Below are 24,418 nucleotides of genomic sequence, written 5' to 3'. Positions count from 1 at the left end.
TCTGGAGTTTAACCATGTGTTTATCCTTTTTCCTGGGTTAAAACATGTTGTTTATATGTAATCAGTAGTGCAACTCTAGAATAATTAAACAAATCAAAGCATTTTCTCTTTGCAATTTGTATGCCTCATCTCATTATATGAATCTAAAACATAATTGTTCTGTAAAGTACAAAACTATGACTTGAGGAGCAATTAAACATTTCCTACTTACCTGAACCAAGCACTCAATCATTTTTAAACTGATCCGCCTTTTATCCACGTCATTAATGTAGCACTGAAGGTGTTTAGCAATAGGACCAATAAGATTCCACCCCATGCTCTTTATGATAGCCTGTAGACAATGACTGTAATAAACACACTGAGCACACGGCTAGGCACATTATACATACATGTTTTAGATATGCAGACCTCCCAACTGTATGTATGTATTGGGTACTTGTAAAGCGTGGCTAATCACCCGTAAGGGTCTCAAAAGGCTGCTCATTTTAAGAGGGACAGTCCATGATTTTGAGCTCTGTCCCTCTGAGACAGCCATATGTCCCACTTTATAGAATTTCCCTTAGCTCCATACATGGAACACCCAGAAATACCCACAAACTGCCCTGACACACCCAGAAACACCCACAATCCCTCCCTCCCATCATAGCTCCACCCACAAAATGGTGACGGGCTCCTATCAACTTCCTGTGTCCCTCATTCTCAGCCACAAATGTTGGGAGGTATGCACATGTTAAGTATTATATGCAAAAGAAATAATCTCAACTATAATAATGCTGAATAAAAAAAGAAAAAAAGTGGCACACTATGCCAAATGTAAATATACTTAATAAAGGGACACTATAGTCAAAATTACATGTTTATGGTTCAAATAAAGCATGCAGTTTTAAGAGGCTTTCTAGTTTACTTCCGTTATCTAATCATGTCTTTTTATATAAATGCTTTCGGAGGTACAAGCTACTATTTAGTATGTGCAAGAGTTCACAGCGTATATGTACATGAGTCTGTGATTGGCTGATGGCTGTCACATGAGATTTATTTTGTGCTTTTGCCAAATGGCAGGTATACAACTTTCAAGTTGACTTTTTTTTTTTTTAAAGAAAAATTGTTTATTTCTGCTTGAAACATACATGAGTCAGAGAAACAGAAAATAAAATGCAGTAAACAATAATAAAATTAGGAACAAAATTATCGCCCTCATGTGGGAAATTGAGTCTATTTGTAGCACATAGAAATGAGTCCATATAAACGTTCAATAAAGTGCTGGTTATAGGGCTCTACTGACAAATAAAAATATAAAGTTCCCAACTTTATGGGCCATACATTTTCAGAAGTTTCCTTTCCTTTTATAACAAATTAAACTAATAACAATAAACATTAAACAGTTATAGTTTCCCTGTTTTTTTTTTTTAGTCAAAATATAAGTGCATACATATAGCTTCAGCTAAGCAAATATGTCTGATACGAATGTCCGAATATAGAGTATGAAGGTCCAGGGTGACAAGTGGAGCTCACCGTCATCTTGGGTAAAAAAAAAAAAAACGTTTTTTTTTTTTAATCAGACAAGTGACACAATGTATATATTTTTGATTGTAAACTGGATTATTGTAGTTACCAATGTGTAACCTTAAAAAACACAGTCATATTGTTAGCAAAAATTTACAATTAAGAAAAGGTTACAGGAATACACCACTTGAAAACCCACTAGAGTATGTTCACCTGACCTACCTACTTGTGGTCAGATGACAGATGTAAGCGAGCTCCTATGCATACATGTCTAAGCAATACCTATTACAATTTCTCTGTATATTTGTATTTTTTGCCTCTATTTAAAGTTGATGTGTGTTCTTTTTAAAGTGGTGGAAGTAATATGTGCTTAGTTTAGAGTAATGTTACAGAACAATAGCCTAAACAGCTGCTCATAAAAACTAATCTGGTTTTGCCAATATGAAGATGACTAGCGGTCTTGCAGAAATAACAGATGTCTTTACACCAGCATTAGAGATAAGCTACTTATCAAATGACTGTTCACATGGAAAATATAAAGTGTGTGAAATCAGGAATAATTTCACCTTTTTTATATATATTTTTTTTTTATAAAAATGTGAGATTATATATAGGGCTTTTTTTGTGGGGGTAGTCACCGGCACTGAGTACCCCCCCCCCCCTCTGCCAACTCATAACAGGTAATATTTGTAATCATCATGTAAATACTCTAGTTTTCCCAAGAGGGGCTGCAAAGTATATCAGACATGGTAAATACTGTTCATTTGCTTTTCTCAAAGTAACTGAGTAGAATATATCAATCAATATTTACAAAAAAAGCACATATATATATATAAAAACATACACACATATGTATCAAATTTGAAAATGTGTATTTTTATGTAAAAATCAGCACATTATTATTATTATTTTCAGTTTAATAAGTTTATAAATCATTTATTGCATACCTGATTTTTAATATCTTGGATCATTTCCAGCATCAGTTCTGTTTTTTCCTCATCCAAACACTTTTGACAAGTAACCAGGAAAACATTAATTTCTTCTTCTTTAAAATCATCTTCTGATAGATTTTGCTGCAAATATATACTGTTAAATTAGACTGTGCTGGTAGCAACGCTATATTAATTCTACTTATTTGTTATAATCTTTATACTGAAGGATAGAAATTATAATAATATAAAATTATACTTTATTATGTACAGTACAACTCTATATTTTGAAATGATTATACTCACAAGTTTCTGAATAATTGTCTGAAGATCCTCAACAGCCATTATGGGCTATGGAATCTGTATCTCAAATAACAAAGGGGATCTAATAAATAAGGAGAAAACAGATGGTTTTAAGAAATATAATTACATTATTTAGCACTTATAGGGACAGGGAACCCTAAAATGTACTTTCATGATTCAGACAGAACATACAATTTCAAACAACTTTCCGATTTATTTCTATTATCAAATTTGGTTCATTATCTTGTTATTCATTGCTGAATGAACAACATTGCACTACTGGCAGCTAGCTGAACAAAACTAGTTAGCCAATCACAAGAGACACATGTGTGCAGGCCCCAATCAGCAACTAGCTCCCACTAGTGTAGGATATGCACATATTCTTTTTCAACAATGGATACCAAGAGAGCAAACCACATTTGAAAATAGAAATGATTTTAAAACTATCTTAAAATTACATGCTCTATCTGAATTATGCAAGTTTAATTTTGACTTTCCTATGCTTTTTTAGTGCCCTGCTTACAGAATGCCAAATGGATTGAATAAAATCAAACATATTCAATAACCAACTAGCGTAATCAAATAAAAATATTTTATATATATATATATATATATAGGGTTCATTCCATGGCTCAATCACTATATATATTATTATACATTATATTATTTTGGGGGATGGATTTTCACTTTATTGTATATTACAGTTTAATACAAAGAGTGCATGTTTGGTTCATGGGTTTCCAAGATCCCACTGCCTGCAGTACTAATCCCCAGTGTGCTTAATCTGGATTAGGTGCTATAGCATTGGCATTGTGAGCCTATAATAAACTCAGACCTCACATTTCTAAAAATAAAATAAGTATATAATAATAGCAACAAAAAAATCAGTGTTAACTATTTTACATATCTATTCATGGTACATAAACTAACTATGATATACACACTAGTGTAACTAATTTTTTAACCCACTGTCAGTGAAAGAAATATTTTAAATGCAAACACATTCTGAGCCTGGGTGATCACACTGAGAACAGTCTGATTTTGTGTTATTACTAATACATATTATTATCGTCCGGAGAGCAGACCTCAACCAGTGTGGACAATGGTCTCGTAGTGTTGTGTGACCAATATAAGACGTACCTGTGCGACAAGCATCACCTACTGTGATCGTGCAGTGACAACCAGCCCTGTAGTGACCCCGAGCAGTACAGCATGGACCAATGCGTTCTAAACACAACTTCCGGGAACAACCAGAACGAGGCTTGGAACGCATAGAGTGATCAAGGTTTGGAACGCACAGTGAAATCCAAGTCTAGGGGACTGGACCTTCCCTCAGTTGTGTGAGTGAGTGAAAGCTGGACATGTCGGAGAGGAAAAGTGCGACCAAATCCAGGAAAGCTTCCAGGAAAAGTTCTGGTGAGAACCGGATGTCAGCTTCCTTCATGTTAAGCTATACAGTAGCAGCACTGCTCATATATCTTAAACATTACAGCAGCACTACTCATATAGTTAATACAGTACAGCAGCACTACTTATATATCTTATACAGTACAGCAGCACTACTCATATAGTTAATACAGTACAGCAGCACTACTTATATATCTTATACAGTACAGCAGCACATCTCATGTAGTTTATACAGTACAGCTCATGTAGTTTATACAGTACAACTCATATATCTTATACAGTACAGCAGCACTACTCATATAGTTAATACAGTACAGCAGCACTACTTATATATTTTATACAGTACAGCAGCACATCTCATGTAGTTTATACAGTACAGCTCATGTAGTTTATACAGTACAGCTGAGCTCATGTAGTTTATACAGTACAACTCATATATTTTATACAGTACAGCAGCACTACTTATATATTTTATACAGTACAGTAGCACATCTCATGTAGTTTATACAGTACAGCTCATGTAGTTTATACAGTACAGCTCATGTAGTTTATACAGTACAACTCATATATTTTATACAGTACAGCAGCACTACTTATATATTTTATACAGTACAGCAGCACATCTCATGTAGTCTATACAGTACAGCTCATGTAGTTTATACAGTACAGTAGCACTACTCATATAGTTTATACAGTACAGCAGCACTACTCATGCACTACTCATAAGCGTGGCTTATGTAGGACAGAGAGTACTGCTTATGTAGGTCTTAAAACACTGCTTATGATGGTTATGAAGCACAGCTTATGTTTGGTACACAGCACTGCTTATGTTGGGTGTCCTATACTGGTTATGTAGGTAATACTGCATGGTTTATGTAGGGTACTCAGTACTGCTTTTGTAGGTCTTACAGCTCTGCTCACATTGAACAGACTGTTCTGCCTTTGTACAGTGTATAGTGCTTCTTGTTACAGACATACAACATGTGTTTTGAAAGTTAATTTAATAACCTTGAGTGAAGCCATCATGTATGATATATTCTTTGTTTCTTGCCTAGTATACAAAGGATTTGTATGTAACAATGTTAGTATGTAAGAATATATATTCATATACAAATCGAATTGTTTTTTGTAAAGGAAAACATTTGTAAACCATATATATTAAGTGAATAAATGTTATGATTTTTACTTTTTATTCCAGCATTGATATTCTTATAACGTGTAGCACAGGAAGTAGCATCTAATAGTAATGATTTGTGTCTTCTCAGCACTGTGGTGTAGATATTTCCTATACGCAGTTGTTTAAGGGTATTTAATCAGTATATTTGTACAATAGCTAAGCTATACCCATTATACTGTAAGCCTTTCATTAGTTCCTAATCTATTTCTGTTTATAGGTAAATCACAAATTAATGATCTGAACAGTGAAGATGCAGCCAAAAGGTACAGTAGATACAATCTTTGTGTTCCTGTTGTTATTCTTTAGAAACCTGATGTCTTCCTCACTACAACAAGCAATATAGCTCCCTTGTTGTTTCTTGAGATTTTGTATTGTTTGCATTAGTAACATATATAATGACATAATAAATATATCTTGCCGTTTACCTATTAAAGGGACACGGAACCCAACATTTTTCCTGATTTAGATAGAACATACACTTAAAAACAACTTATCAATGTATTTATATTAATAGATTTGCTTCATTCTCTTGGTGTCCTGTTTGAAGGAATATATTTGCACTACTGGGAGCTACTAAGAGCTAGCTGAACACATTGAGTGAGCCAATGATGAGGCAAATATGTGCGGCCACCAGCAGCTAGCTCCCAGTAGTGCATTGCTGCTACTGAGCCTACCTAGGTATGCTTTTCAACAAGAGGTACCAAGAGAATCTCCTGGGGGGGGGAGTTCATTGCCCATTTAGGGCTAGATTATAAGTGGAGCGCAAAATTTAGCTTACATGAAAGCGATATTTGCGCTGGCTCCACTTAGTAATACCAGCGCACGCCAATGTGCTGGTAATTCAAGTTAGGTGCAATGCGAAAGCGACCTCATGTCCGCATTGCACAGAAGCTTTGTGCTCACAAGAGCGCGCCTTCATAGGCTCCTTCTCATGCCATGAAACTCGGCATGCAAGCTAGTGATGCAAAGGGGGTAAGTCATGCAGCGATGTGCAGCAGATTGTAAATATATATTTATATTATTAAATATTTATGTGTTAATATGTGTATATATATATTTGCATACAAAGAGAGAAGCGCTCTACCAGGAACGAACAACAGCTCAGTGGCTTGTTCTATGGCGATTTACCACCCGGAAGCAGCCTCTTTTAGACCAGTGTGCTTTTCACAGAGGAAAACTTTCCTGAAGTATATCAGTCTGATCCCGCCAAGTAAGGTCAGCCCAGCCCCGAAATACCAGGCAATTCTCCTCTGAACAAGGAACATGACAACCCCAGACGATCGTTTTGGCCTCCTATGGGCCTCGTCAGTGAGGTGCAGCCACATTCCTCTAAGCACACTGGGCAAGGAGTCCACGTCTGGTTTCCCCCATCACCCATAGGGAGACTTCCCCAGGGTCATAATAATTTGCATACAAAGAGAGAAGCGCTCTACCAGGAATGAACAACAGCTCAGTGGCTTGTTCTATGGCGATTTACCACCCGGAAGCAGCCTCTTTTAGACCAGTGTGCTTTTCACAGAAGAAAACTTTCCTGAAGTATATCAGTCTGATCCTGCCAATTAAGGTCAGTCCAGCCCCGAAATACCAGGCAATTCTCCTCTGAACAAGGAACATGACAACCCCAGACGATCGTTTTGGCCTCCTATGGGCCTCGTCAGTGAGGTGCAGCCACATTCCTCTAAGCACACTGGGCAAGGAGTCCACGTCTGGTTTCCCCCATCACCCATAGGGAGACTTCCCCAGGGTCATAATAATTTGCATACAAAGAGAGAAGTGCTCTACCAGGAACAAACAACAGCTCAGTGGCTTGTTCTATGGCGATTTACCACCCGGAAGCAGCCTCTTTTAGACCAGTGTGCTTTTCACAGAAGAAAACTTTCCTGAAGTATATCAGTCTGATCCCGCCAAGTAAGGTCAGTCCAGCCCCGAAATACCAGGCAATTCTCCTCTGAACAAGGAACATAACAACCCCAGACGATCGTTTCGGCCTCCTATGGGCCTCGTCAGTGAGGTGCAGCCACATTCCTCTAAGCACACTGGGCAAGGAGTCCACGTCTGGTTTCCCCCATCACCCATAGGGAGACTTCCCCAGGGTCATAATAATTTGCATACAAAGAGAGAAGCGCTCTACCAGGAACGAACAACAGCTCAGTGGCTTGTTCTATGGCGATTTACCACCCGGAAGCAGCCTCTTTTGAGGAATGAGCTGTTGTTCGTTCCTGGTAGAGCGCTTCTCTCTTTGTATGCAAATTATTATGACCCTGGGGAAGTCTCCCTATGGGTGATGGGGGAAACCAGACGTGGACTCCTTGCCCAGTGTGCTTAGAGGAATGTGGCTGCACCTCACTGACGAGGCCCATAGGAGGCCGAAACGATCGTCTGGGGTTGTCATGTTCCTTGTTCAGAGGAGAATTGCCTGGTATTTCTGGGCTGGACTGACCTTACTTGGCGGGATCAGACTGATATACTTCAGGAAAGTTTTCTTCTGTGAAAAGCACACTGGTCTAAAAGAGGCTGCTTCCGGGTGGTAAATCGCCATAGAACAAGCCACTGAGCTGTTGTTCGTTCCTGGTAGAGCGCTTCTCTCTTTGTATGCAATATATATATATATATATATATATATATATATATATATATATATATATATATATATATATATATATTTATATATATTATTTGTATTTACTGGGAACACACAGTTTCCATACACTTTTCAGTGCCGTTTTTTTTCTAACACTCCACTCACACTACTTTTTAAGTGTATATGAAAATATATATTACTAGCTCCAAAAAAGAACAATAGTAAGCACAGGCTCTTCTAGAATCTCCTATTCAGATTTTAGAATGATATATATGTGGTAGAAGAGCACCACATAGGGGGGGCTAAAGTGCTAAGATAATATAAATTAAAACGGTATATCTATCTTATACATGAAAAGTTTAATAAACAGATAGAATATATTATTAAAAACAAACACTGTATAACGTAAAAACATATGTCGTAAAATAAGTAACGCTAAAAAACAATCATTGGGACCCCAAAGTGAAAAAAGAGCAACTTTCTAATTTACTCAGATTATCAATTTTTCTTCATTCTCTTGGTATCCTTATTTGAAAATCAGGAATGAAAGCTTAGAAAGCTGCCCATTTTTAGGTTCAGCACCTGGGTAGCACTTGATGATTGGTGGCTAAATGTACCCACCAATCAGCAAGCGCTACCCAGGGTCGGAACCAAAAATGGTCTGGCTCCTAAGCTCTCTCCTGATTTTCAACTAAAGATACCAAGAAAATGAAGAAAAATTGATAATCGGAGTAAATTAGAAAGTTGCTTAAAATAACCGGCTCTATCTGAATCATGAAATAAATAATTTGGGTTTAGTATCCCTTAAATGGATGTCTCAGCATGTTGTTACATGCATGATAAAAAGTTACTATTTTACATAAATATTTTTTTGCAAATGTATATTGCTAGTAATGTATCATGCTTGTAATGCTATCTGAAATTCACTGCTAGCCATTTAAAATATCATCTGGTGTATCCATTTAGAGGTGATATCATTTTGCTCATTTAATCAATGTTGCAATTAGTGGACCTAAATGAGAATAGTTCTTTTTTTCTGTAAAAAATGTTGTCTACATATGTGCTACAGGAAAGCCGCCTTGGAAGCTGCGATCAGGCGCAAGATAGAATCAGAAAAGAAAGCTCTACAAATTGTCGAACGGCTCCTAGATGATGATATTTCAGAGGACTTCTTAGTGGACTGTGTAAGTTTTTATTTGTTACAAACAGCAAACCTCATTCTTGGCCGGGCACACGTCTTCACCAGCATCAGGTGGAATTGCTGTTTCTCAAATGTCAGGGAACTGGAATCAATTGCTAAAAGGCCCCACTTACTAAATACTCTTACTTAAAGGGACAGTCTACTCCAGAATTGATAATCCCTTTATTACCCATTCCCCAGTTTTGCATAACCAACACAATTATATTAATACACTTTTTACCTCTGTGATTATCTTGTATCTAAGCCTCTACAAACTGTCCCCTTATTTCCGTTCTTTTGACAGACTTTAGCCAATCAGTGCTGGCTTCACGTGTGTGAGCACAATGTTATCTATATGACACATGAACTAATGCCCTCTAGTGGTGAAACTGTCAAAATGCATTCATATAAGAGGTGGCCTTCAAGATCTTAGAAATTAGCATATGAGCCTCCTAGGTTTAGCTTTCAACTAAGAATACCAAGAGAACAAAGCAAAATTGGTGATAAAAGTACAGTTGTTTAAAATTACATGCCCTGTCTGAATCATGAAAGTTTAATTTGGACTAGACTGTCCCTTTAAATACTGCAAGTAAAGTGATTGTAAAGTTGAATGGTTTAAAGCCTATTATTTAAAAAATACTCTTAAAAACATGGGCACTTTGTCATTAAACTTTACAATTGTGCTTCTTTTTTAAAAATACTTACCTTTTTGTTACTGTAAACACTCCGCCCGCATCTCCTTCAGTATTGAGCAGATCGATGACGAATCCGGCTTCCTCCAAACTTTGCGTGCCCCCTTTGGCGTCCAGCTCGTGAGGCACACAACGATTGGAGGAAGCCTGATGATCATTGATATGCTAAATACTAAAGGAGATGCGGGCGTAGGATCGACGTTAAGCTTGCCGTAACCAATAGGTAAGTATTTTAAAAAACAAGCGTAATTGTAAAGTTTAATGACTTAAAGGAATAGTAAAGTCCAAATTAAACTTTCATGATTCATATAGGCCATGTATTTTTAAACAACTTTCTAATTTACCTTTACCATCAAATTTTTTTTTTTCTCTTGTTATTCTATGTTGAAAGCTAAACCTAGGTAGGCTCATGCTAATTTCTAAGCCCTTGAAGGCCGCCTTTCATCTGAATGCATTTGACAGTTTTTCACAGCTAGAGGGCGTTCGTGTGTTTCATGTAAATAACATTGTGCTCATGCATGTGGTTATTTTAGAGTCAGCACTAATTGCCTGAAATGCAAGTCTGTCAAAAGATCTAATATAAGGAGGCAGTCTGCAGAAGCTTAGATACAAGGTAATTACAGAGGTATAAAGTACATTTCTATAACAGTGTTGGTTATGCAAAACTGGGGAATGGTAAATAAAGGGATTATCTTTTTAAACAATAGCATTGTTGGTGTTTACTATCCCTTTAAAATGCCCATGTTTTAATAGTATTTTTAAATACTGGGCTTTAAATCATTCAACTTTACAATCACTTTAACACACAAAGTAGGAGATTGAGAGAGTGATATGAACAAACAAAATCGTTTAAAGGGATAGGAAACCCCAACATTTTCTTTCAGATAGAACATACAATTTTAAACAGCTTTCAATTTACTTCTTTTATCAAATTTGCTTCATTCTCTTGGTATCCTTTGCTGAAGGAGTAGCAATACACTATTGAGGGCTAGCTGAACACATCGAGTGAGCCAATTACAAGGGACAAATGTGTGCAGGCACCAATCACCAGCTAGCTCCCAGTATTGTAGGATATGTACATATTTTTTTTCAACAAAGGATACCAAAAGAACAAAGTACATTTGCATTTAAAAGTGTCTTAAAATTCCATGCTCTGTCTGAGTCATGCAAGTTGAATTTTGACTTTCCTATCCCTTTAAATCAGTAACCTGCAACGCAAAAGTAACATCTTAACATTGAAAGACAAACAAAGAGGTATTTTAAAATTACCTTTAAAGTGAATGTCAAGTTACTAATAGTGCCCCACGGCATTGGATAGACTTTTAAAAATGAACAAGGGTTTAATTCATGAAATCTTTTATATGTATATATTTTGCAGAATTTTTACCTATTTACCGCTGCGACGATAAGCGCAGCTCTACCGCCCGCCATATTGTCAAATTGATTGACAGATGATTTGTAAAATAACTAATCCTTGTTTATAGGTAGAGGCTATTGGTATTGCACTCACCAAAATAAATTATCCTGAGAGAAATAGGAAGCCTCACAAATCCTGGTGGGGAAACTGGTTGACGCGTTTCAGTCCTTATATAGGGCCTTTTTCAAGACATCTTTCAAGTGTTTTGAAAAAGGCCCTATATAAGGGCTGAAACGCGTCGACCAGTATCCCCACCAGGATTTGTGAGGCTTCCTATTTCTCTCAGGAGCGTTTATTTTGGTGAGTGCAATACCAATAGCCTCTACCTATAAACGACATTTTGGACACTGTTTTTTTTTCTTTTTTTAGGATTGCATTGTTTATCACCAGTTATTATCCCCACAGTGGGATTTTTGGATATCTAATTTGGACTCAGGAACCACTAGAAATAACCTATACTTTTGTTTTGGATATTTGGACACTTGGATTATATAATACCACTGGACACATGTGTGTATATATATATATATATATATATATATATATATATATATATATATATATATATATATTTATTTATTTTTTCTTTTGGGTAATATATACACAACTTCTATTGGAGAGATAATTTTGGACTGTCTTTTACCTTTATTTGGACACTTGGATATTTTTCACTTGGATATATTTTTCACTTATTTTTCACGACATGTCTTTTAGATTTTTTTATCTATATATTCTAATTTTGATTTTTAATTTTGATTTTTATACCTTTTTCAAATTGGCCATTTTGTGTATTTCTTACTGCATTTTTTCACAGTTTATCACTTTTTTATTGTAGATGTACACGTTCATATAGGTAACTAACTGGCATCTAACCGGTCATTTATCCATATATTGTACCAATTGTACTCTTGATACTGCCTTTTTTCAGTGTATCTATCATTGGCATTTTATATATTGTCTACCATTGTATTATATGTATTCCAATCGCATTGGGACCAACTGCATTGTATTTTATGTGAACAGTTGGTTATCTAACGTAATTATATACCGTAAGAGTGACCAATTCTAAGTCACTCTTTTTATTTGAATTTTTTTATGAGAAGTTTCTTAATACCAATAAATTGTTTTAAGTATTTTGATATTATAAGTTTTTTAACTCATTTGCCTATCTATGGAATCAACTGTCAGTGTTATTATACACTAATAGATTTACAATCGTTGGACATCTACCTCTTATAACCTCCTTTGCAGTCAGCTTTGTTTTTGTTTATATCCTGTTATATGTACTTTAGCCATTTTTGGCGCTCCTATATCTTTCTTCTGTACTTTAAACCTAAGATCCAGTTAGGGGGTCTTTTACAGTGGAGCTTGTACATATATACAAATCTAGGCGCAGTTCTCTACACCACACACCTCTGTTCTAATGTGACCTTGCAGGATAATAAGATGCCCCTGCTACAAGTGAAGTTGTTGCCCTTTATAATTTTATTAAAGAGGCTTTGGGCATTGATTTTCTCTGGCTAGCTCTTTCTCTGTTTGATTTGTACCCCTTTCTGAGCAATTTCTGAATTTGTCCGGCATCTATTTTTGGAAGAGTTTTTAAAACATGAGAAATTACTTAAAAGGAAAACAAACCCAATTTTTTCTTTATTGATTCAGATAGAGCAGGCAATTTTAAGCAACTTTCTAATTTACTCCTATTATCAAATGTTCTTTGTTCTCTTGCTATCTTTATTTAAAAAAGCATGAATGCAAAGCTTAGGAACTGGCCCATTTTTGGTTCAGCACCTGGGTATCACTTGCTGATTGGTGGTTTGTCCCAAGGTCTTCTGTTGGTGGAACCAAAATGATTCATGTCCAGACAGATTCCAGCTAGTTGGGATAGGTTGCACTAGTGGGATTCAGTGACGTCTCTTTTTCCATCCAACATTCTATAAATCAGAGCTAATCAACGAGCTCTCCTTCACAGAAAGCTATATCTTGAATTTAAAGATTATCTATCATACACAGAGAGTGGCAGTGGAAGCTGCAAGTTCAAACTTCTTGTGGATAGATGGGGCCTACCCAAGATTAACCTCATGGCATCCAGTAGCAATGCTCAGCTGCCACTCTACTTGAGCTGGTATCCTTCTCATCTCTCTTTTGGAGTGGATGCTCTGTCTCTACAGGGGGGCATTTTATCTAATGTTTCCAACTAATGCCACTAATACAATGTTTTGCCAATTCATGATGGCTTCCAGCATGGATTAAGATCCAGTACACTCAAGGTCCAGGTCTCTGCCGTCTCTGCAATTTCTGTTATTTGATGTGCTCATTATACTCTAGATGTTTGTTAATCCACTTCTGCCAAATTGGGGCAGAAAGTTCTGTCTTCTGTCTTATCTTCTATAAATATTTTCTTTTGCTGTATATTTTCTAGTACGTTCTGGTTATTTTCCCACCCATACTTCTTGTACTGCTTTGTACTCATCTCATTGGTGAGTATTAGCCGAGGAGAGCCAAGATAATTAGAAATTAGCAACCAAATACAAACAGCTGCTATATCTTTACTCATATCCCCCCCCCCCATTGTTGTCCACTTTTCTGGACATAACTGAAAGTAGGAAGGGGGATTGGTATGGGGGTCATACTTATATCATTATGTATAGGGAGGGATCTCACCGTTGAGTATTGTCCAGGGATTTGAGCCAAGATATAGAAATTGCTTGTACTTTGTTGTTAATTTCTAATTGTCTGCCTCAAAGAATATTTCCAACCACCACAGATAGATAAAACTGTTTATATACTACAATGCTCCAAGGTTAAAAGACCTATATGTAGCAAAGTGAATGTAAGTGATGTCTTATTTTCTTTCCCCAGAGCCGGTTTATTTCTCCAGCCCATTATAAGGATGTAGTGGAAGAGCGGTTCATCATCCGGGCATGTGGCTATCCCATATGCAAAAAGAAGATTGAAAATGTAAGTCTGTCAATTTATAGTTGGCCACAAAATTTATTTTACATCTTTAGATTAAAGGGATAGAAAAGTCAAAATTAAACTTGCAAGAATCAGATAGAGATGTGATTTTAAGGCACTTTTAAATTCACTTCTAATTTCAAATGTGCTTCGTTCTCTTGGTATCCCTTGTTGAAAAAGAATACGCACATATCCTACACTAGTGGCAGCTGCTGCTAATTGGTGCCTGCACACATTTGTCTCTTGTGATTGGCTAACTAGTTGTGTTCATCTAGCTGCCACTAGTGCAATGCTGTTCCTTCAGCAAAGGATAACAAGAGAATGAAGCAAATTTGATAATAGAAGTAAATTAAAAAGTTGTTTAAAATTGTATGTTCTATCTAAATCATGAAAGAAAATGTTGGGGTTTCCTGTCCTTTTAAAGGGACAACCAACAGCTTTTTAAATACCCTTACTAAACTTACTTAGAAGCTCCCAGTGTAGCACTGTTTATGAGCTTAGGCTGAGACACCTACTGAAAGAGTCTGGGAAAACAGGAACCGCAGACATTCCCCCCTCTCCTGCATATAAAAGACCCATTATACAAACAGGAGCAAGCTGGAGTCTGTATACATCAGTATGCATTTAAAACTTTGGGGCTTGGTTAGGAGTCTGAAAATCAGCACAATGTTATTAAAAAATAAACCTAACTATACATTGTTACAAAAACAGTACCAGATGGGCTATATAAATGGATCATCTACAAAACATTTCTGCAAAGAAAACTCTAATGTACACTGTCCGTTTAAAGAGCACATTCAGTTAAAGGGACATAAAAGTAAATAGTATGCTGACACCGCACAAACCCATTCACAAACAAACAAGTGTGATAAAGCGTCTTTAGTCTCTTTTTAAATAAGATTAGCACCTCTGTGACACACCAGGTGCTGACTTTAGCTGCTGATTGGTCAGTACGCTCTCATACAGAAAGCTGATTGACAGAGCGTATACATCAATAAGTCCCTATCAAGATCAGCTCTGGGCTTCTGTGTTTAGTGCCCATGTAATGTTTGTAGAGTGTGTGAAAGCATTTTCTGTCATGCCTAGAAAACCATAGAAATGAAACGTATGAAACTTTGTTCTCTTTTTTTTCTTTCTTTAAAAGACCACTTAATGCAGTAGAATTGCATAATGAACAAGTGCATAATAAAAAGACAATGGGTTAACACTTCTCTGAATTTCAAATAAGCAGTAGATTTTTTTCTGACAAATTTATTTTTTCTCCCATTTGCCGGCCCCCTGTATCATGTGACAGACATCAGCCAATCACAGGCTAGTATACGTATACCCTGTGAGCTTGTGCACATGCTCAGTAGGATCTTGTTCCCCAGAAAGTGTGCATATAAAAATACTGTGCAATATTTGATAATGGAAATAAATTGGGAAGTGTCTTAAAATTGCTGCTCTTTCTGAATCCTAAAAGTTTATTTTGACTCGAGTGTCCCTTTAAGTTAAAGCAACTACAATTGTTAATAAAAATAACAGGAAATACATGTTTGTGCGCAAGCGATGCCTATGAATCAGTTGTTCACTGGTAACACAAAACTCAGCATAATGACTCAGGAACATCATTTTTTTAAACAAATAAAATACAAACTGTATTATAAAATGCCTGATTTTTTAAATACAACAAGATAAACGTTGATTGTATTGGGGTTAACCGCATTTGAAGTGCAAAAGAAAATGATCTAATGTATTAAAGCATTTTGTTATTGCAGCATTGGGTGTTAAATACATAGTTTAAGTCGGCTCTGGATCAGCACTAATGGGAGCTAGCTGAATTCATTTGGTGAGCAAATGAAAGGAGACATATATGTGCAGCCACCAATCAGCAGCTAGCTCTCAGTAGTGCATTGCTGCTCACGAGCCTACCTAGGTATGCTTTTCAACAAAGGTTACCAAAGTCATTTGAAAAGTCTCATAAAATTGCATGTTGTATCTGAACCATGAAAGTTCAATTTCAACTTCCATGTCCTTTTAAAGGGACACTGAACCCAAATTTTTTCTTTTGTGATTCAGATAGAGCATGCAATTTTAAGCAACTTTCTAATTTACACCTATTATCAATTTTTCTTCTTCGTTCTCTTGCTATCTTCATTTGAAAAAGAAGGCATCTAAGCTATTTTTCTTGTTCAGAACTCTGGACAGAGCTTTTTTATTGGTAGATTAATTTATCCACCAATCAGCAAGAACAACCCAGGTTGTTCACCAAAAATGGGCCGGCATCTAAACTTACATTCTTGCATTTCCAATAAAGATACCAAGAGAATGAAGAACATTTGATAATAGGAGTAAATTAGAAAGTTGCTTAAAATGTCATGCTCTATCTGAATCACAAAAGAAAACATTTGGGTTCAGTGTCCCTTTAAGACTTGTATTATTTTACGAGGAGAGCTCAGTATTTTTTTATTTATTTTTTTTTAAAAATGGTTTAATAAATATGTTTTCTATTCTTGCTTTACACAGGTGCCAAAACAAAAATATAGAATTTCTACAAAAACAAATAAAGTCTATGATATCACAGAACGAAAGGTATGTGTGAAAATCTATGCCTAGGGCTGGAATGTATAGTAGTATAGTGCAGATTTGTGCAAATGTTGTGAATATAGAAATGTGCAAAAAAGATGTAATCAGGCCTAACACATAAATAAAAAATTCAAAAGTATGAGCTGAAACAGCAGTTGTTAATTTGTTTATAGTTTTCACCCAAAAATAGAAGAAATTTCTAAATGTTCTCTAGAATTCCCCATAAAATGTTTTAATTGTATTGTTTAAAAAGATAGATAATCCCTTTATTACCCATTCCCCAGTTTTGCATAACCTACACTGTTATATTAATATACTTTTTACCTCTGTGCTTACCTTGTATCTAAGCCTCTGCAGACTGCCCCCTTATTTCAGTTCTTTTTACAAAATTGCATTTTAGCCAATCAGTGCTGACTCATAAATAACTTACTGTACTAAAACACAATATTATCTATAGGGCACACATAAACTAGCACTGCCTGGGCACGTAAAGCTAATAAAATGCACTTAAATAAGAGGCCGCCTTCAAGGGCATAGACATTAGCAAATGAGCCTACCTAGGTTTAGCTTTCAACAAAGAATACCAAAAGAACAAAGCAAATTTGATGATAAAAGTAAATTGGAAATTTGTTTAAAATTGCATGCCCTATCTGAATCATAAAAGCTTAATTTTGACTTTTTAAAAAAAATAACAGCTTTGCAAAGTAGTTTCATTTTTTTTTTAGTTGGCTTTACATGCTATTTAAAAGGACAGTATACTATACAATTGTTTACCAGCTGCAGAGTATAAAATGTATAAGATTTGCTTTTTAAGGTTTATTTGTGTATATTAAATAGCAGATTTAATTTTTTGAGCCATAACCTAGTAAAATGGGTTTGTAGGTATAATCAGATCTTATTACTATATCACATGTGTACATATACCTGCTTGTTTATTTTATATCTGTCCGTAAACCAAAGATTAATACTTTTAAAGAACAATGGAACACTAACATTGTATTACCTTATCTCTTCTATAACCCACTGGGAGTGAAATTTCTTCTGCTGGCTGTGTTTAAACAGCTTATCTATAGCTTGGCCCTAAGGCCATAAACTTTTAGGATAGGTGGGGATACCACAGGCTAAATAAACTATTTAAAATGCCAATATAAGGGTAATGGAAATACTTGTAAACAATTTAATACACTCCAGCAGGTAAAGTGGATCATTGGGAACAAATTAAAGGGGAGAAAATGTTTGAGTAAACTGTCCCTTAACACCCTGCAGATGTCAAAATCTTGACCCTACATGATTAAAACAATGGGAGCCGCCATGTTGTAACTTAGGTTACCTTTTCTGCTGTGGCCAATTAGAGACAATTATAAATAGGTCACTAGAGTTTGCAGCCAATGGCTGTGTGCAATATAACAGTGTTCTGCACTTCCATTTCTATAAGGAACTGAAAGCTCACAATTTCAGAATGGAATTACAGGCAAAGGGAACAAAATAAAAAAGTATATTGCAGATTTTTCTTTTTTTATATATGATTTATTATTTTATTTTACTATCTAGAAGTGTTTAATGTCCCTTTAAAGTAATTATGTTTTGTCTCTTGTTTTTCAGTGTTTTTGCAGCAATTTTTGTTACAGAGCATCAAAGTATTATGAAGCTCAGATTGCTTCAAGTCCTATCTGGATGAGAGACGCTGTAAGGTAATTCGCAAGGCAATACTTTGCTTTTATTGAAGGTTCCCTGAACATTTTGCTGCTACAAAGACAGTCCTCATTATATTAGCAGGATCTCGTCTTTTTTGGAGAGAATTTGACATGATTGAATTTACCATCGAAACCGCAGCCTATCTATGTGACTGGGAGCTACCATGTTGTAATGTACAATAGTACATTACAAGATAAAAGGGCGGTCATGTGATGCGCTCATTCGTAGAGTCGAATGAGCCTGCACAATTTTATTATTATTTCTTTTTTTACTAAATCTCGCCCACATTTCACAGGCACACACATGGTTCTTCTCAGAGAGAAGAGCGGGCAGCCCTATAGAGAAGTAGAGTAATGCTTAGGAAAGGATCTTCAATGAATTCAAAACTATTTATTGTTAACCGGCTGTGAATACAGGTGGCCCTCGTTTTACAATGGTTCAATTTACACCGTTTCAGAATAACAACCTTTTTTTCCAGTCATGTGACTGCTATTGAAAAGCATTGAGAAGCAGTGCATTTATTAAAATAGCCAGTAAGTGGAGCTGTCCGCTTGTGTTGCAGCAAAGCCAAACAAGCTGAAATTAATCAGTTTAACTAGACCTGAGCTATCGAGCAGATTTCAAAGGAACAAGATCTTCCTGTCTATAAATCAGTCCAGATTGGAATGCATAAAAAGAACTGTTTGCAGAAAAATGCAAGTGAAGTCTGTGTTGTGTGATTATTTTATTAGGTTTATAATGCTGTTTAGCATTTAAAGTCTTCATTTCAAAGCTTTAAAAATAATGTATTAGGTGTTACTTATGAAAATTTTGAGAGGGGCCTGGAACCTATCTCCCTCACTTCCCATTGACTTACATTATAAACTGGGTTTCAATTTACAATGGTTTCGATTAACAACCATTCCTTCTGGAACCTAACCCCGGCGTAAACTGAGGGCTACCTGTATATCCAAAATGCTGCAACTGCTATCAGGTTTGACAGTGATGTGTGGAGAGAAGGTATTGCCGGTGGGAAGGATGTTAGAATGTATGGGCATTCTAACATCCATGCCCAGCCCCCTTGTCAATGTCTTGGAGCGATCCGAATGGAAAAGAGATGATCTTTTAAATCAAAATCATAAAGGATGGATTTTTAAATTTAAAAAAATGTATGCATGTTGCATCCTAACACTTCAAGGATTTTAACACATTCATTAGTTACATTTCATTGATGTATAGTATTCAAGGTCCCTTTAAGTAGCGTCTCCAGTGCGTGGGCGGGTCACTTCTAGGAGGCCCACTAGTGAGTGGGAATGTGACAGGAGGGCAGGGCTAAGTGGTAGTGTGAATGATCATGGTTGGGAGGGCACATGGTGGCAAGTCGTCCCACCCCCCACCCCCAGACACGACAATGCTGTTTTTATTCCTTTTTTATGTTGGATAATTACTATATTTGTTGCAGATGTAATAAACATGGTCAGGATAAAATGTTGAGAGTAGTGTTTGCTGAATAGTTTACTGTTAGTGATTACAGTTTGTTAAAGGGACATGAAACCCAAAGATCTGCTGCTACCTGGTGCCCAAAAGTGTTTGATTGTGACGCACGTCTGGCCAAGAGCAGGAAACCCCAATGTATAGTTAGGCTGTTATTAATGGGGCATTATAATGCAAAAATACAATTCTCTTCTTCTGTTTATTTTAACCACATTCCTTTATTTTACTATGTGTGTAACCTCTTCAAATGGGTTAAAGGGGCATGAAACTGCATTTTTTTTCATGATTCAAATAGAGCATGCAATTATAAACAACTTTCTGATTTACTTCTATTATCATTTTTTCTTTGTTCTTTTGGTATCTTTGGTTGAAAAGCAGAGACGTAAGCTTTGGAACCTTCCCATTTCTGGAGCACTATTTGGCAGCAGCTTTGCAAGAATGTTATCCATTTGCAAGAGCACTAGATGGCAGCACGATTTCCTGCCATGTTGTGCTCCAGATGCCTACCTGGACAGATAGCTCAGCATGCTAAGGCGCTGTGGCTGAGCTCTGTAGCTACCCAAGGGTTGCAGGTTCGATCCCCAGCGAGGTCCACTCAGCCTTTCATCCTTCCGAGGTTGATAAAATGAGCAGCGCCTTGAGACCCTTATGGGTGATTAGCCGCGCTTTACAAGTATACAAGCATGTCGTACAGGGTACGTCTTACACAAACTGGTCTTTAAAGACCAGCGACGTACCATGTACGTCGTTAAGGGTTTCAAGCGGCTGGAAGCGATCTTGATCGCTTCCAGCCGCTTTCAAGGTATTGCAGTGATGCCTCGATATTGAGGCATCACTGCAATACCTTTTTAGGCACACCGATGCAGAGAGAGCCACTCTGTGGCCCTCTCTGCATCGGCCAGTGATGGTGCCGATCGTTGGTGGGTGGGAGTCATTGCAGGGAGGTGGGTGGGCAGCCCATCACTGGGGAACTTCCTTCCAGCTGTTCTCTATGCCGGGTGCACGCGGGAGCTCGCGCTGGAGGTGAGCGGCGGGTGCGTGCGCCCGCACCCACAATCTAATTTTTTTTAGCTGGGAGAGGGTGGTGGGTGCAGAGGAGGGGTGATCTGGAAGTGATCTGGGAGGGGGAGGATGCAGGATGTACGTCGTTAAGGGTTTCAAGCGGCTGGAAGCGATCTTGATCGCTTCCAGCCGCTTTCAAGGTATTGCAGTGATGCCTCGATATTGAGGCATCACTGCAATACCTTTTTAGGCACACCGATGCAGAGAGGGCCACTCTGTGGCCCTCTCTGCATCGGCCAGTGATGGTGCCGATCGTTGGTGGGTGGGAGTCATTGCAGGGAGGTGGGTGGGCAGCCCATCACTGGGGAACTTCCTTCCAGCTGTTCTCTATGCCGGGTGCACGCGGGAGCTCGCGCTGGAGGTGAGCGGCGGGTGCGTGCGCCCGCACCCACAATCTAATTTTTTTTAGCTGGGAGAGGGTGGTGGGTGCAGAGGAGGGGTGATCTGGAAGTGATCTGGGAGGGGGAGGATGCAGGGTATGGAGGGGGGCAGCTACACTACAGAAAAAGATAGGTTTAAAAAAATAAAGTTATTTTGCAAAGTGGGTACTGGCAGACAGTTGCCAGTACCCAAAATGGTGGCTAATAGTTAGTGGGGGGAGGGTTAGAGAGCTCTTTGGGGGGGATCAGGCAGGTTGGGGGCTAAGGGGGGATCCTACACAGCAGAATATGATTATTTTTTTAAATAATTAAAAAAACAAAATAAAACTTTTATTTTAGTACTGGCAGACTTTCTGCCAGTACTTAAGATGGCGGGGGCAATTGTGGGGTGGGGGAGGGAAGAGAGCTGTTTGGGAGGGATTAGGGGTGGGATGTGTCAGGTGGGAGGCTGATTTCTACACTAAAGCTAAAATTAACCCTTCAAGCTCCCTACAAGCTACCTAATTAACCCTGTCACTGCTGGGTATAATACAAGTTTGGTGCGCAGCGGCATTTAGCGGCCTTCTAATTACCAAAAAGCAACGCCAAAGCCATATATGTCTGCTATTTCTGTGAGAAACCCAAAGTTAGTGAAAAAATGAACAATTTTTTTTATTTGATCGCATTTGGCGGTGAAATGGTGGCATGAAATATATCAAACTTGGCCTAGATTAATACTTTGGGTTGTCTACTACACTACCCTAAAGCTAAAATTAACCCTACAAGCTCCCTACAAGCTACCTAATTAACCTCTTCAACTGCTGGGCCTAATACAAATATGGTGCGCAGCAGCATTTAGCGGTCTTCTAATTACCAAAAAGCAACGCCAAAGCCATATATGTCTGCTATTTCTGAACAAAGGGGACCCCAGAGAAGCATTTACAATTATTTGTGCCATAATTGCACAAGTTGTTTGTAAATAATTTCAGTGAGAAACCTAAAGTTTGTTTTTATTTGATCGCATTTGGCGATGAAATGGTGGCATGAAATAAACCAAAATGGACCTAGATCAATACTTTAGGATGTCTACTAAAAAAAATATATACATGTCAAGGGATATTCAGGTATTCCTGACAGATATCAGTGTTCCAATGTAACTATTGCTAATTTTGAAATAAAAATGGTTTGGAAATAGCAAAGTGCTACTTGTACTGATTGCCCTATAACTTGCAAAAAAGTAAAGCACATGTAAACATTGGGTATTTCTAAACTCAGGACAAAATTTAGAAACTATTTAGCATGGGTGTTTTTTGGTGGTTGTAGATGTGCAACAGATTTTGGGGGTCAAAGTTAGAAAAAGTGTGTTTTTCCATTTTTTCATCATATTTTATAATTTTTTTATGGTAAATTATAAGATATGATGAAAATAATGGTATCTTTAGAAATTCCATTTAGTGGCGAGAAAAACGGTATATAATATGTGTGGGTACAGTAAATGAGTAAGAGGAAAATTACAGCTAAACACAAACACAGCAGAAATGTAAAAATAGCCCTGGTCCTTAAGGGAAAGAAATTGAAAAATGGCCTTGTCCTTAAGGGGTTAAAAAAGTTTCCAACTTCTAGTATCAAATTTGCTTAATTCCCCTGATATTCCGTGCTCCTAGGGCAGCACAAAAACTGGGAACATATCAGCTGATGTTAGCGGCGTATTTAAAGTCCCTAAGTCATAAGGCATTTCCATAGCCCTCATCCATTCCTTATTGCCTTATTGCTCATTACCCCTTATTGCTCATTACCCCAGATCTTTTTTCTTGCTCTCGCTGTCTTTGATAAAACTTACATCCTTTCCATGAGAGCATACTGAGGTAGAATCAGGAGCGTGCACATTGGCAGCAATGTTTTGTAATAATGTTATAATTTAGTGCACACTCTTGACTCTTTGTCGTTAAAATCTACAATGCTCTTAGTGCAGAGTGATTTGCGGTCCTCCTGGGAGTCCCCTTTCTTGTGTGGATCCTCGCATTGCAGCTTGGAAATAAAACTGCAGGCTTCGTCATCACCGGCTGCAGTGGGAAATCCCTGTAATAGCAGGGATTTCCTTGTTTCTTAAGCTGCGACTAGAGAGGGGAGGGCTTTTAAAGCCAGTATCCCAGCCCCCTGACTAGTTACAGACACAGGGGATGCCTTATTTGAGAAGAACGTCTGACTCTGTACAGTGTAGGTAATCACCTTAACCAATAACCACTTAAAGTGCTATTTTCCTTTAGGGGAAGGAGCCACTAACAAACACCTTTCTCCCTCACTGTTTGTGCTAGAGGGACAAGTGAGCACTCTTAAAGTGAACGTCAATTTTGATGCTAAAGTGCCCGGTTTTTAAAAATTCGATTAAAAACAGGGGCACTTTAATTCATCAAAATTTACATTTCACTCCTGTTGTAAAAAAATACTTATCTTTTAAACTTGACAGCCGATCCAGCCTCTTCCTGGGTCTAAAATGAGGACTCCGGCTTCCTCCAATCACGGCATTGAATCAGACACTGATTCCCCCTGGGGGGGTAGCTGTGATTGGAGGATGACCTATCCATCATTTCTGACATCAGAAATGGCGTGCAACGACCAGAGGAAGCTGGAGCTGCTGTCAAGTTTAAAAGGTAAGTTTTTTTTTTTCACAACAGGAGTGAAATGTAAATTTTAATGAATTAAAGTGCCCCTGTTTTTGATCGAATTTTTAAAAACCGGGCACTTTAGCATCAGCATTTACATTCACTTTAAAAGGGCAGATTCTCTCTTGTACGCCTGTCATAAGTAGGTGACAAGACCTAATGCTTTTTTTGTATTGGGGCAGAGGGTCTAAAGGAGCACCTATCCCATCAATAGGGCATACAACACACCCAATACTTCTCAAACGAAACCGAGCATTGACCATGAGGTCTCTTTCTCCTTCAGGTAGCAGGTGTTTTCCATAGGCATTTTGCTATTAACTGTCTACTAAGTGCTGTGGGTTTTTAAAGGGAGCCTAGCAACACAAAATTAGCACTGCAAAGTAACCCCTCTTTTGAAAGAGGATAAAGGGTTAAACACATAGTGATCTAGGCTCGTTACTGCTAACAAGCGAATTTT

At 37.5% G+C, this 24,418-nt stretch overlaps 2 protein-coding genes across 2 annotated transcripts in view; one reads left to right on the top strand and one right to left on the bottom strand.

The window, feature by feature from the left end:
- GLMN (glomulin, FKBP associated protein) overlaps window positions 1-4,031 on the bottom strand; it is a 71,955-nt gene extending 67,924 nt beyond the window's left edge. The window contains exons 1-4 of the mRNA XM_053694002.1: window positions 3,876-4,031; window positions 2,739-2,817; window positions 2,451-2,576; window positions 212-331 (exon numbers count right to left, since the gene is read on the bottom strand). Coding sequence (XP_053549977.1) covers window positions 212-331; window positions 2,451-2,576; window positions 2,739-2,777 — 285 coding nt within the window. The 5' untranslated portion in view covers window positions 2,778-2,817; window positions 3,876-4,031. The remainder of the gene's footprint in view (window positions 1-211; window positions 332-2,450; window positions 2,577-2,738; window positions 2,818-3,875) is intronic.
- Window positions 4,006-24,418, top strand: part of RPAP2 (RNA polymerase II associated protein 2) — a 102,281-nt gene continuing 81,868 nt past the window's right edge. The window contains exons 1-6 of the mRNA XM_053694003.1: window positions 4,006-4,151; window positions 5,537-5,582; window positions 8,970-9,084; window positions 14,049-14,147; window positions 16,650-16,715; window positions 18,312-18,400. Of these exons, the coding sequence (XP_053549978.1) occupies window positions 4,097-4,151; window positions 5,537-5,582; window positions 8,970-9,084; window positions 14,049-14,147; window positions 16,650-16,715; window positions 18,312-18,400 (470 nt within the window). The 5' untranslated portion in view covers window positions 4,006-4,096. The remainder of the gene's footprint in view (window positions 4,152-5,536; window positions 5,583-8,969; window positions 9,085-14,048; window positions 14,148-16,649; window positions 16,716-18,311; window positions 18,401-24,418) is intronic.

This window comes from Bombina bombina, chromosome 10 (assembly GCF_027579735.1).
Source record: "Bombina bombina isolate aBomBom1 chromosome 10, aBomBom1.pri, whole genome shotgun sequence".
Classification (NCBI taxonomy): domain Eukaryota; kingdom Metazoa; phylum Chordata; class Amphibia; order Anura; family Bombinatoridae; genus Bombina; species Bombina bombina.
The sequence above is the reverse complement of the archived record's forward strand: the minus strand, read 5'-3'. Positions and strand labels throughout refer to the sequence as shown.